Source organism: Buteo buteo, chromosome 7 (genome assembly GCF_964188355.1).
Source record: "Buteo buteo chromosome 7, bButBut1.hap1.1, whole genome shotgun sequence".
Taxonomy (NCBI): Eukaryota; Metazoa; Chordata; class Aves; order Accipitriformes; family Accipitridae; genus Buteo; species Buteo buteo.
In genome coordinates this window covers 44,414,199-44,428,763 of record NC_134177.1, presented here as the reverse complement: position 1 = coordinate 44,428,763, position 14,565 = coordinate 44,414,199, and the positions used below count along the sequence as shown (strand labels likewise).

The following is a 14,565-nucleotide window of genomic DNA, read 5'->3' as shown; positions in this document are numbered from 1 at the left end:
AACATCATCGAAATTACCTCGCCTCCTCACTGCATTTTCTCAAACAAGCTTCAAGAACCCTTGCTTTAAAACAAATTAGTGGACCGGAGTAACCTTATAAATCCAAAGACCCATTAAAAGTTGAAATATTTGGTCGTTCCTCCTCTCGGTTTAAACTGGGATTCATCCAGAGTTCAAGTGCATGTATCACATAAGAGCCACGGTCCCATTTTGTAGAGGTCCATTTTAGTGTTGATGGTTTTCTAGTGCCAGGAATCTACTCTGCAGCCAGGCAAAGAGATAAATCAAAGTTGTGCGCGCCGATGAAATTCAGGAGCCAGAAGTCACCATTGCAGCCCATATAAATCCCTGAATGCCAGCCCCGGTGCTTTTGTCCATGCCATTAGAGTTCAAAATTATCTGCCCCTCTTTGCTGATGTATGGATTAACCGGCTGCCCGAGTGTTTACTAACGGTTATCACCCGGTACTTTGGACGTTATCAGAGGAAGGGACGCCTGCCGCGGGGCTTGGTCTCTCACCCTTTCTATTACCACCTGTCAGTGGCAGGGAGTGTGCTGTGAAGCTGTACAGTCACAGACTACAAGTGTAGATAGTTTCTGACGGCTGATCAAAGGGGAAAACCAAAGGCCTGATAACAAGGACGTGTTTCATGTACTTTTAACTTTGAGAAACATTGGCATTTGCATTTTTTCCCCTCGGTAGGCTGGCAGAAACCAGGCACAATAAATGCTGCATATTCAGTTACCTAATAGTTGAGTAAATGGTATGTGCTTGAAGCAACAAAGCATAACTGTAATCTTGTTCCAAGTGGGAATGATTTAAGTAAGCCTTCGCAGAAGACTTGCTGTATAATAAAGTAGAATAATTTTCATTTGTACTTTGAAGTGATCTCGAATTCAGAATCTAATCTTTGCATTCAGCAGAACATCACACCCTGTAGTGAATGAGGTAATAACCGCAAGTTAAGGAATTATTTTAAGTATCTCTTGTAGGTACGTGCGCTTTGTCACAATAGCCAGCATCTTCAGTAAAGCACTGGTGATGAAAGAGTCTCTGTTAGCTCACGTTTGACCTAAAATTTCACAGTGCGGGAACAGAGAAAATCCACAGATACCCCAGACTGAAAGAAGGACTCGCTTTTTCCTTCGGTAGACATACTTCAAACGCAAGGCAGAAAGCAAGCCGTCCTTTTCTCATCAGCCTACCACACAGTTGCTCTTTTCTGCTCAAGAGCAAGAAAGGGATTTTAGCTAAAATTTGTGCCTGTTGGCAAAGACAAAATGACTTAACTGTTTCCATTGTCCGAGATGAGAAGGGTGCTCAACAGCAGCCCAGTGAAAGACAAATCAACTTTAAAAATAATTTCTTGTTGTCTAACATCTACTTAAAAACGTACATATGGTTTTTTAACGTTACATGTCGTTTACATCAGCGTCATTATGCTGATTTCCTGACTCTCGCTAGTGTGAGACCAGAATTGGGTCTGTATTTTTAATTTAACCTTTTTGCTTACAGCTGCTTGGTCAAAGCCGTTCAGTACTTAGGGCTCTGCTCGCTCCTGCTGTGCTGTTAACACCAACAGTTTAACTAATGTGCTGAAATCAGCTTTTCAGGAACTCAAAATGCAAGGGCTTCTTTCTTTCCAGTGCAATAAATAATATGTATGGAAGTAGTTTGGTTCCAGGGTCTCCCAAACATCTCCCATTTGTTTGTTGAAGGTGCCTTCGACCGGAGCGTGACCTTGCTGGAGGTGTGTGGGAGCTGGCCCGAGAACTTCGGTCTCCGTCACATGTCTTCCATGGAGCACACTGAAGAGGGCCTTCGGGAGCGCCTGGCCGATGCGATGTGCGAATCTCCCAGCAGGGACATAGTGGGATCAGGAACAGGTACAAAGAAGAGGTGTGATCAGAGATCACGTACATCTCACCCAATGGTGATTTTTATTTTTTTTTTTTAAGTTTTCCTTTTCCTTTTCTCTGTACACTGCCTCTCTGATTAATTAACTTTTACGGGGATCCCATTTCGTGTGAGAGAAGTCATTTATAGAAAGAAAATAGCGGTAGATCACATAAACCTAGTCCGAGAAGCCTAAAGTAACTTGAAGAAAAATACCGGCACTTGAAGCTTCCTTACCGTATAGCTGCGACAAGGGCTCTCCTTCCTCCCCTGCCAACTCAGGAGCATCCAAGTCTCTGTGCATATTGCTGACCTTGCCCACCCTGCTCCAAACAATGTCATAATCACACACATCCTCATTTTGTGTCCTGAATAGAGCCACTGCAAAGCGCTGGTTCTGTAATCCAAATTAATCCATCTTCATCAGTGTCCATTATATTGATAAATTATATCATCTGTTTAAGTAAATGGAACGGCACGTCAGAGATTATGCTGCTCAGAAGGGGCCCAGTGGTAGGAGATGCTCAGAAACGTTAAAGCGCAGTTATTGCGGTTTTATTGTCTCCATTAATTTTGACTTGTTTTAAAAAAACGCCCTCTAGTAAAAGGACTAGGCCTATCTGATCCACGCACCATTTCTGTTGTGACCAGCAGCTAATAGGAACGGTGGCTTCTGACATCAGCTGCCAGCTCACTTGTCACTCTCCTGGCAACTTGCCTGGGCAGGAAACAGAGGACAAGCTCTAGCAGAAACGTATAGAAACACCAACCTACGGACATCACAGGAAAGCCGTGCAGACCAGAAGCTGTCTCTTCCTTTTGCCGTTGCCCTCCTATATTGCTGAGGGCCTCGTGCTGCTCTGAGCTCTCCCTGCTCCTGGAGAAGGCTCAAGGACTCTCCCATCAGGGCTCGTCCCCCTGCTTTGCTGGTGGGTTGCTGTTGAGCACGTAGCCCGCGGCAGGTCACCAACCCGCTGCTCCCTCCCGCAGTCTGGAGGAGGAGGCTGCAAAGAAGCAGAATTTAAGCCCTTGCCTGTAGGTACAGATCCCAGTAACCAAGCCGCTGAACGGTGCAGAAGAACCCTTCGTAGCCCAACTTGTCACCTTTCAGACTGTCTTTCCTCTGGCTTCCGTCTTGAAAAAGATGGAGTCAAGGGATGGTTTAAGATTTGATATTAACAGAAAGAGTTGGTAGAACACTAAGTGTGGGTCTCAGTTACAGATCTGGTGCAAATTCTCACCAGCTTGTTGCTTTGGATGAGGCACTTCACGTGCCCGTCACTCCAGTGCTCCATCACTGCAACGAGGACAGAGATGCCTCGCGTTGCTGGTGTGGAGTTTAATCAGGTCATGTCTGTAAAGGGCTGTGAAGGTGAAAAAACAGGCTGTGAAAATAGACAAAGGTACATATTTCATCACTTATTGACCCATACTGTGATGTGAGTGAACTTTGGGATGGTATCCGCTTCCAATAACAGGTCAGCTCCCCTCAGGCTGTGTACATTAGGGGAGAAGGGAGGGGAATACCTGCTCTGAAAGCTGAAGCCATCTAGACATGCCAAATTAAGGTGACTGACTGCCCCAGACACTTGACTTTATATTATATTGTAAACCAAGAACTGTGTCAGAGAACAGAGGTCTGTATTTTCCTTCCATTTTCACCAAACCCAGCCGACAGCAGCGAGTGCCGACTTCTTTGGCGTAAGATGAGGCTCACAGTACTGCAGGTGTAAAGACAGAAAGCAACTGGTTATAGAGATGCCATCACTGAGCTAAAATTCATCCAAAGAGATTTCTCCCTGCTTTTACTGCAGACACATAAATCTTCATAACGAGGGTAAGATAGGTGCCATCTCAAAGCAGCAAATATAAGCAGCAGTAGTGAGTAACATGAGCATTGAGCCAACTCGCCCCATCCCACTACCCTCCTCTCGCTGTCATTACGCTCTATGTTTTCCTGCCTGTTGTGGGATTCTCTCCACCACTAACATACTTTATTCTCAGGTTTTGGGCATGCGGTGACTCAGTGCAGCAGAGAAAACCTAGTGATAAGGCAGTGAACTCCCGTGCCCTTTCCACTTCCATCCCCTAACAGCTCTTGAGCTCTTCTTACCAGATGGCCATAAAAAGTTCTCTCCTGCTTAGATGATACCTGGAAAACTGCACTTGCCTAGGGAGCCAGCTAGCGCTCGCTACAACATGCGTGGCTGCACTCGCGGCAGGCTGCCAGCCAGCCATTTGTCAAGCTGTGGAGCACGGTAAAGTGCTAGCATCTGTCTGCTGGTTAATAAATGGGGAAAGATAAGTTTGGAGGTACATTAGCCTTGCTTCAAAGAAGAGGTGTCTTTGTTGGCTCGTAACGAGTAGGATAGTTTTCACTTCCCTCAAAACCACTTACGTCTTAACAAACCTAGGCTGAACTGAATTATCTTGGAAAAACATGCAGTTTTCTTCCTTGGATTCTCTGCTGCCCACTCACCTCAATGAAATGATAGCAGAGAGTTCAGCAGAGAAGGACACCGTAAATTTGCTTGTTGGTGGTTGATTTATATATTGGTACTAGTTCCAAAGGCAGTGTTTATATTTCTGCGTTGGACTCAAAATTATGGAAGTTATAAACCTCCCTCTAATAATCCTAAAATGACTAACTTATGCATGCCTTTATGTTATGCATGCCTTTAACCCCTGTTTGTGCTCCTTGGATTCTCTTCAGTCCTTAAATTCATTTTGCAGAGATTTAATGAAACTTGCAAAGTCTTATTTGAACTGAAACATGAATTAATGAAAATGTCTAACTCTGAATGTGAAGATATGTGCATGTGCAGTGCTCAGGTCCGCTGTGTGGACAAAGACAAAATGGGCAATAGGGTGGACAGTGAGCCTTTATCAAGTGCTCAACTGGTCCTGACATGCACTTAATGGCAAGAGATAAATAGATTCTTTTAATGCCTTAACTGCTAGGACATAGCTGACACGTAGATTTATATAGTAATCAGGGTTGATATGCTGCAGTAGCGCAGAGGAAACGCGTGCTCGTGGTACACAGAGCACTTTGGGGAGTAGATATTCGCAGCGTCTTTGTTTCTTACCTACCCCGCTGCATTGCAAAGCAGGGTTGGCAACGCCTCACTGGTTCTACTGGCAGAGGCAGAAATGACCCAAAGGTTGGTTATACAGGAATCGTCAAATTGGAGGACGCAAAAACACGAAGAATAATCCAGCATTTGCAAGGAAGGGGGATTAGATGGCCTGATGGGTCTTTTCCACCTCTGACTCCGACTAGTTGCCAAGGGCTGTCAGACAGTGGACGGGAGAAGAACCAGGTCTGGAAAATGACCCCCCAAAAATCTACTTTCCTTGTGACCTAAATGATAACTCCAGTCATCCAGCTAGTTGACTTGATTGGGAAACCAGCTTTTCTCCTTGTTATCCAATTATCCAGACGACCCATGTCTATCTTAAGTGGAGTCTGCTGTACATAAACTGTCAGCCGAGATACACATTTAATTCCAAAGAAGGCGTAAATTGGCAAAGATGCAAAAAGATGGTTTTGCTGTTTCAGTTTCTGTCAAACTCTCACTAAAAAAAAAAAAAAAATCTACTCACAAAATGTTAGTGGTCAGTGACCTCTTTTGCTTGCAAAGCTTTGTTTCAAGCAGTTACAATATTTACATTTGCAATATAGTTTCTGAGTATGTGCTGGAGCTTCACATTGCATTCTCAAAAAAAAAAAAAAAAGAAAAGCTAGTATTGTGATTTATGAAACTGTGCTTCCAGGAGACAAATATCTCTGACAATATTCCACTCAAACTGGACATGCAGAAATTGCCAGGCCAGGCAAGAAATCTTTCCCTCCAAAATGATACTGTAATCAGTAAATCCTCTGATTTATGTATTCCTTCAACAAGTACATTTCTTAAGCTTTCAAATGCATTTTGGTCATTTCTAGGCATAATATTGAAAATTAGGCTATAAGAGGGAACCAGCCTGAGCGACAGGATGGTTTCTGAATTTCGTCTGTGGAAGATTATTTCTTTGGCTACCCTGTTTCTGTGCTGTGGGAGTTAAGTGTGCTGAAGCCCAGGAGACAGATTCCCCTTGCGCTCTCTGCCCGTTCCCTCTGGGCTGAGGACAGATCCGCAGCCATGATGCTGATGTGGGTTCTTCCTACAGAGGTACAGCACGGTCTGCGTACATCCCAGGAACCCAAATTCATTAACATCCACTTAAGATGCAGGCTGGCCTGAAGGAAGACCAGTGGATCTGTCAGTCAGTCCCAGAAAGGAGTTTCTAACTCCAGGACAGCAGCAGTGAGCGTGGAACGGTGCGGCTCTGCATCCGCAGCGCCAGGAGGAAAGGTATTCTCAACCCTGGGGCGTTCGTCCCAGCTTCCCCTCCCTCCTTTCACCTGGGTGAAAGGTTTAGCTTGATGTTAAATCTAGGCACAGCTTCAGGCTCGACTTTCACACGATTTACCAAATCAAAACCCGTTTTCTACCTTTTCTTGGGTTTATGGCTATAAAGCACATAGCACAGTGACAGAAGGGTAGATTTATTCTGTAGGAGACTTAACACAACAGACAGGTTTCCAAGGGAGAATTGTCAATATATAAAATAAATAAGTATACATCACTGCTCAGGTTATTTTGTCAGGATAGGCAATACTGCAAACTTCCTTTCGTGATAACTGTGCTGCTGCCACTGTCAGACCCCTGGTTTTTCTGCCAGAAAGAGCCACTGGAGTCTGGGCAGCTGTGGGGACACGGGGTGGAACTTACTGTGTTTGCAGTGTGCAATTCCAGTCCGCGCCCGTCTGCTGCATCTTCTCTGTTACAATTTGTTTGGCTGCCTGAATGTTGCACTTATATTCATATCTAATTTATTTTGACAAAGCATACCCAAATCCACATTGCTGCAGTGTTGTATAAGTGGTGGAACTGGTCTGTGGACATACAAGAGTAGAATTGCTTTTTGTGGGCATGTATCCTGGTTTTTTAAATTCATCATGAAATCCAGTACCCTATGATGGCTCAGTTTACGCTGCCATTTATGGAGCAAAATAACTTTTTTCTTTATCAATCCTGTCTCAGAAATACATATGAACTTGCAGTAAGAGCCTATATTAAAAACTGTAGAGCACTCCCCAAATTTTGCTTCTCAGAACCAGAGCTATAGGTCTGAACAGGGAAGGATGCAAGTATGGGACCATCATGGTCAATACAGCCTGCAAGGTTTGAAGAACTTAAAGCGAGGTGTTTAAAGCCCATTATAAAGTTTCAGTTAAAAAAAAAAAAAAAAAGAGGTATAGCTCATTTTCTTCCAAAACTCCAAGTCTGTCAGCCACCACCTGTGGAAAACCAGTGGCACAGGGGTGAGGTACAAACACCGCAGAGCGCCCTGTGCCTGGCCCTCGGAAGAAACCGTCTGGATTCCTTCCAAATTTCATGAACAAACTCATAATGCGATGAAGGAAGCTCGTATGTTGAAGCAAACTCTTTAACCTGATTAATGGGATGTAAGTAAGTGGAGCTAATTAGACGTGCTATTAGAGAATAGCCCGTATGAAACCCAGGATGGGTGCTCAGGGCAACTGGGATCCTGGTGCCCAGCTGAAGCTGTGCGGTTATACCAGCCTGAGCCTAACTCGGGTCTTGACACCTTTGAGCTTTGCAGGGGGATGTTTTTGAAATCTATATGTAAAAGTTGTGGTTTGGAGAAGTGAAATCACACGCTTTCTGTGAGCCGCTGTCCTCTGATCCCGTGCAAGGAGCATCCTTCCTGGGTTTTTTCCAAAAGAGACAATGTCTGTGGTCACAAGCTGTGTTCAGAGACAAGCAGCCACCTGGGCATAGATGTACATGTACATTTAGTTTCAGGAATAGGATTAGCCCTGTAGAGAGTCAGAGCTTCGATCAGTACCTTTCCATCTCTTCCTCCTTCCCTTCTTTCTTTCTTTCCTTCCTTCCTCTTCCTTTTAATTTTTCCAAGACAACTTTTCCCTTCCCTCTCCTCAGTTGGTCTTAATCCTAACTTGGACATGGGACGTGGGAACGCAGGAACACAGGACAATTGATTTTCCCTCCGAAGAGCATTTCTGCAAAGAGATTTCTGCATAGGTTCAATGCAAAATCAGCTTGGGCAGCGAACGCACTGGCGTATCAAATAACATTGATGCTAAAAGCAGCCTTTGAACTTTCAGAATACTCATCCCAGGGTCAGAGATAAAGTTACCCTCTCAAATAAGTCTAAGAGCTCAATGCAGTTCTTCCTACAAAAGGTTTCTTTGGATGAGCCTCGTTTAAAAGAAGGGAAAACTCGGGGCTCTTCAGGAGCCACCATATTTGAAGTGCTTGCTAGGAGCACCATTTGCATTGCACACATTTTGACACGGTTTTATTAGTTATTTCTCACGTGCAACATGCAACAACGGGGCAGCTGCCCCGTGCAGGACATCAAGCGCTTCAGCGTGGGCTTCTGGCTCTCTCCTGCCCGAGCCACGGTCCCCGGAGCAGCCCGGTCCCGCAGCCCTGCCAGGGCCAACAAGGGCATTTTTAACTTCACGACCATTTTCCAGGTTTCCAGATCTGCCTTACCACCAGCCGCGGGAGTTTTTAGTGGAATTTCTTCTAGGTCATACATTATTTAAGGGGGCGGGGGGGAATGAATGCTGATACCACAAATGTTTCTGGTGTGAATTTAAGTTCATTGCTGTTTGTAGAAAAAGTCTGCTGATGTTTCTAAAGGGAGCGCTGATACCGCGAGACAACTCTGACTTTCTGCCATTTGATAACAAGTTGATCAACTGCGTTTACTTATTATCAATTGTGGTGTGGGGAGATTCCTTTTCTTTTTTCTTTTTCCTAAATCAAGGCATTTTTTAAGAAATATTTTATTTTTGATACAGACACAGCCGGTGAAGTAGCAGTAAAAAACATCACCACAAAGAGGCACATGGCTTTGAAATGTTTTGGTATGTAACATAACTGTATTGTTATCAGGTCTTAACTTTTGCACAAAGAATATTTCTCCCTGTTCTAAAAGCAAACCCTCTGTCAGCTTTCAAAGGGCTACATACATAACGTGGTCATAGGGGAACAAAACAAAAAATATCTAAGTGTCTCAAATCATTTCACAAATAACATTGTTCTATTTCTCTCCTTAAACGAACAGGAGTTTCTTTGATTCTTTTTTTTTAAGTCAAATTTAGGATTCTGCTGTTCAGAGCAGAGAGGTCACAAGGCCCTAATGTATTTAGCATTGACTGCCCTCTCTTGTAGTGCGTCTATTAGTCAGTAATTTGATTTGTACCTATTCATTTGCAGTCCCTGCAGGAGCTCTGAGCTGGCCCCAAGTATAATTGGTGCTGTCTCTATTTTTACATCATTAGATTAGCCCCGACTCCTGGCCACTTGTTGTCTGCGCTTGTCTGTCCATTTATACAACCTAATGTAACACAAAATTCATTACTGATCACATTACTTTCAACTCTGAAGCCAGCTTTGTGATAAACATTTTGTTAACCCTTTCTTGCCAGCACACAGACGTGGGGGATAAATGCACTCTTCCTTTGCAGAAAAATCGATATCATAATAAAACAAAGTGCAGTCACATTTCTAGATTTGTCATTCCTCCTGGAGAAAGAAATGGGCAGAAACATAGATGACTAAATGATGTCTGCATCCAGGCATCTCACGCTGGTGTATATGAAATGAGCTCAGCGGTGTCCTTTCTACTAGAATATAAAGAAGTGACACGAGATAGGGCCAGCACTCAATTTAAAACTTAATTTCTTACTCATTGTTCTGCAAGTGTTTTAGCTCTTCTGTGCAGACTGTAATCGGGTTACGACATTATTGGAACTGGACATTTTTCTTCCAGTGCTTTGTCTCAAAGTAGTTAACAGAGAAACAATTCCCTTTCTCCTTAGAGATTTGTTATTGCATTGGGTTTTGTTTTGGTTTGTGGTTTTTCCTCCTAATGATTAAGCAAATTAATTTTCCTACTGCAATACTCCAGTATTTCACAGGAAAATGTAAAGCTCCCTTCTGTCTAGCTTGGCTTTGCTCACATTTGACTGTTTCGCTGAGTACCTCCTAAAGCATTAAGCTTTTTGCATCACTGAGGCTTCTGATGTTGATTTCAAGGGGAACAAGAGGAAAGCCACGGTAGGTATTCGTTTAAGCCTGATTCTGCAAAGGGCTGAGCATCCTTACAGCTCTCTTTGCAGCATCATGCCCGTGAGGTGATGCTTGCTCTTCAAAGAAATATATTTTAGTGCTCACAAAAGCTGCTGATTTTTAACAGTTTTCTGAATTCATTTTCTGTTTGTACATCTTGGCTTGGAAATCGGTTATTTTGGGTTTTCTAAATATTTAGAAACATTTCTCAGTGTTTATTAAATCTTCCCTTTAAAAGTCCAAGTCCTGAAGCCTGCCCCACACTGAGTGGTCCACACTGAGCAGGGTGCAGGAGACTAGGAACAGGAATTTTCCATCTCTAGTTTCTGTAATTACCCTGTTATTCCTTTTAGGAGTCTTTGCATGGTATTTTTATGTAGGATAGGACTTACAGCAAGCATATCTCTCTTACTAAGTTTAAGAGCCCTCGTCTCCCAGCATTTGAACCAGGACTGGTATTTTTACAGCTGTTTTGTGAGCCAAAACTTGTTGCAGCTGCTGAGGTGGTGGCAGAATAAAGACAAGACAGTTCGTCTCCCTCCTCCCAAGCCCAGCAGCCCCAGAGAGCCTTTTGGTATTTTGCTGATTTTTCACAGGAGTGATTTTAGGCGCGTGCAGCGTTGCCCGGCGCTTGCTCCTAAAGCCTGGCTTGGGTGGGGAAAAGGCAGGAGTCTGCTGCTGCCTTTGCGCCCCTCTCTGCTGCAGCTTTGCCGTCTGAGCCCCGGGGAGGCCGGCGTGCCCTAAAACCCCCATTACAGCCTTACAGGACTCCTGTGACCCTCCCGTTAAGGATGAGCCGCAGGTCGGGTCGCGGCGCAGGGCATGCCATGTGCTCGGTGGTGGAGGGTGTGCGGCCAGCCCGCTCCCACCCTGGGGTCCCGCTGTCGGGGATTGCTGGGCTGACACTGCTCCCGTTTCTGCTTGCTGCAGATCTCCTGCACCTCTGGCGTTAACTCTTTGGAAGTTTGAGCCTTTTGTTGTCTTAAAATGACGTGCGGCCGATTTGCTGACTCCCCTTCCTGCCCGTGCAGAGCATTAATGTCGCGCTGATGCTGAGAGCATCTCCCGTTCCCTGGATTGTGAAAGGCCGATGGCCCGAGTCATTGCAGAGCTCTCATAAACTATGCATTGCCCTCACCAGGGAGGAGCCTGTAGAATGGAAACCCATTTTTGCAATAAATTGTTAAGCAGTCGAACTATTAAATGAAGACTTCCTATTAGAGAGGTACAACGAAGTATGAGTCGCCAAACAGCAAAATACACATTAACACGGCGAAACCCCCAGCAATAACTGGAAGGTCAAAAGCTAGAACAATTAAAACGTTAGAGTGTGAGCCAACCCTCTGGCCCTGCAGCTTTCCCTCCTTTCAGCCGCAGAGGCCTCTCTTCCACCGCAGGATCTGCTCCTCGTGCTTCGGTATCAGGAGGCACGAGTCCTTCGACGGACTCCCAAAGTGCCAACTCCGAGGGATTTCTCCCACCCCTTCGGATGCCTATCATTTCCTATCGTCGTACTGTAGTCTGCAGCCCTGCCATCGCCTCTCATCACCCCTGCACATTTCTCTAACAGAATATCAGACAAATAGTAACCTGATTTTTCCGATAATCTAACCTCACTATCCACGGTGGAGTCTAAGAGTATCAAGGCGTGGGGCCGTACCCTTGCTTAACAGCGATGTTGTTCACTATCTGATGCTCATAGTGCGTCTAGCGGAGATGGTTAGGCAGAAAGCGGGAGAGAGGGCAAGGGGAGAAGGAGGAAAAAACGCAAAGGGGATTTTGGCTGGGGAGGATCGATGGGGCGGGAGACTCCCTGGAGCGCGTCCCGTGGGACCAGGTCTGGTGGCTGTCCCAGGAGGAAGAGTGTTGTGGGCAGGTCCCCGGCAATGCTGGGAACGGTTAGTTCTCCTTGAGGTATATATCGTCATTTGTGGTATGAAAAGATTAGCTTTCCTTCCATTCCTAGCCTGCTGTCTCCCCACCATGGATAATACATAAAACAGTAGACTTTTATTCATTAACATTTATGGGAAAATGTTAATATTAAACTGTAAGTGAAAAGCCCTATCTTATTGAATTCTTCTGCTGTGTTATTGGGAGCCTAATTACATTTTGCATTTAAATAAAAACCAGATGACGTTCAGGACAGTCAGGCAAGCATTCTGTAAGTGAGAATTTATCTTGCGATCTGGGTAAACAATGTCTCATCATTTAACAGTTATTATAAATAATGGGTTTTTAAGCACTTTGCTGGGAGTTCATATTGGCTCCACACGGGTTGCACTAAGGGAGAGAGAATTTCAGTGACATCTTCCAGGCATCCGGTGAGGAGGAATCATATCCTGAGCTCACTTCTCAAGCTGCAGCAGTTTTCATCCTCCTCTGTTTATTATTGCTCAATATTGTGTGCACAGTCGGCTGACAAAAAAGCTAAGAGTAAGAAAAATGACGAATCGATTGGAAGCATTTTGCAAGCAGAGAAACCATCTATGCTGCTGCCCCAGCAGAAGTGGAAGGTGTTCAGGACCCCTGCAGAGGTTCATGCAAGTGTTGAAATGTCCAAAGGCGTATTCTTTCTGGGAAAATAGTGCTGTTGTGAAAGTTGTGTGTTCACAGAGAATGAAAAAGATGTTGAAGCAAAACATAAAGACAAAAAGATAATGGACCGGCTGCTTTTTTCCGTGTTTCTGCTGGTGCCCTCTTAAATTACATCACCAGTAATTACATGCTTGGTAATGCACGAGCTAATTTAGACAAAGGGTAAAACTTCTAAAAAACGTAAATAGCTTTTTCCCCACTTCTGTTGTTTATGTTCTGCGTTTCATTCCTGTCGCTTCAGACAAGGCGGCGGTGCTTTTGTTGCTAGCTGGCTTTTAGTCTTTGCTCCGTGTTCCTCAGACATTAGCAAGAGCCTCCGAGATTTCTCCAGGCAGCTTCTGCACAGTCTGTCCCATGTCCCGGGGAGGAAGGAATTAGTTTTCCATGCAGACAGAAATAAGCAGTAACGGGATGAATTTTTTAAGCAAGCATTCACTGTTGTGAAGAGATACTGAATTTGGGAAGGCCTGATGCTGGCTGGTAGCGTGTCACCTCCTGACACGCCAGGAAGCCACCCACCCTGTAAAATGGCTCTTCCAGGACATAAACTGTTTACTGCCTTTTTCTAGGCGAGGCATTTTATCCCATTTTCCAAGAAGACCCCCGCAGCTAAAATACCATCTTTTTTTATTTATTTATTTTTGGTATTTGTTTGTTATTTCCTTGGTCAGTGACTTTCTCAGTATCTGCCCAACACACGAACTCTGTGTTTACATCAAAAGCTGATGGGGTTGTGAAAGACAAAGGGTTCGTATCGTTTCTCCGGCTGTTTCCAAAGAAGTTTTTCTGGGAAGGCTGCAGGCAGGAAGGTGCCAGCAGGGTCAGCAGCCAGGACCTGCCCCGTTCCCTCCGCTCCGGCTCGGTGGCACGGCATGGGAGCGAGGAGCCACGGGCAGCTGGGGATGGCGAGCACACGCAGAACCCTGGTCGAGGTGAACGGGATGGAAATGGTGGCTGTTCCCTAGCCGCATACAGGTGGCACCGTGCCGGGGGACCCAGAAGCAGTGCCACGGAGCGTGCTGCGGAGGGATGCTCAGACACGTCGCTGTGCTGGATTTCTCCTAAGGCAGAGCACGGTATTCCCACGAACAGCATCTCCCATCTATTCCTACGTGCCCCGCTGAGCAGCTGAGGCCAGGTTGTCAGGTGGAAATGACGTTCGGAGGTGTTAATCGAAAGACAAATTAACCTAGCAGCCTTCCTCATCTGCAGCCACAGAGGTAGCAGTGGGTAGATGAACTGTACAGGGACGGATCCCTAACCTGAAATATCTGGGTGTGCTTTTTTGCCTTCACTCAAGGCTGCTTTTATCCGCACCCTTTAAAAAAAAAATCTTTAGATTATATCGTGCCAGGATTGTGTTGTCTCTTTGGTTTCTCTTGTGGAAACGCAGATGATCACCCATCAAAATATGAGTGAAAAGTCTGCAAAAGAGCACGACGTGAAGAGCAGGTAGCTGTATTAACTTCACTGCCAGATGCCCAAGTACAAGGCAGAATCTGCACAGCTTCAGATGATTTAAATTGCCTTTTATGTGGGATGTGGCCAGGGGAATGCCTTGGTTTGCCATTAGGTCTTTTATATTTCACACAAGAGTTATCCTCCACTACGCACTCATCCACAGGCTGCAGCTCATTCACACGTTTGACAGTGCTTGTAAGAGTGTAACTAAAAAGGCAAAGTATATTAGAATCAATACTTGGAAGAATTTTTAAAATAGGACTTTTTAAAAGTGAAAACATCCAGTTGGCTTTTTTCAGCTGCCTTCTGGTTTCACGAGAACAAATGCAAACTGCTGTGTTGAACAACTCCATTAACAAAGGGCCAAATTAAGCTTTGGATGTCATTTTTATCAAGGCTCTTTCATATTTATGTCTAACATCAGAATTTGGA

The 14,565-nt window shown here is 44.8% G+C and overlaps 1 protein-coding gene across 9 annotated transcripts in view; it reads left to right on the top strand.

Annotated features, from left to right (window-relative positions):
* BCAS3 (BCAS3 microtubule associated cell migration factor) overlaps window positions 1–14,565 on the top strand; it is a 375,612-nt gene that overhangs the window by 349,000 nt on the left and 12,047 nt on the right. For 3 of the 9 annotated variants that reach the window (XM_075032955.1, XM_075032956.1, XM_075032954.1), the window contains 2 exons: window positions 1,720–1,887; window positions 8,802–8,867. In XM_075032955.1, coding sequence (XP_074889056.1) covers window positions 1,720–1,887; window positions 8,802–8,867 — 234 coding nt within the window. Of the gene's footprint in view, window positions 1–1,719; window positions 1,935–8,801; window positions 8,868–14,565 lie in introns of all 9 variants that reach the window. The other 6 variants (XM_075032957.1, XM_075032963.1, XM_075032958.1 and 3 more) reach the window with 4 other exon arrangements.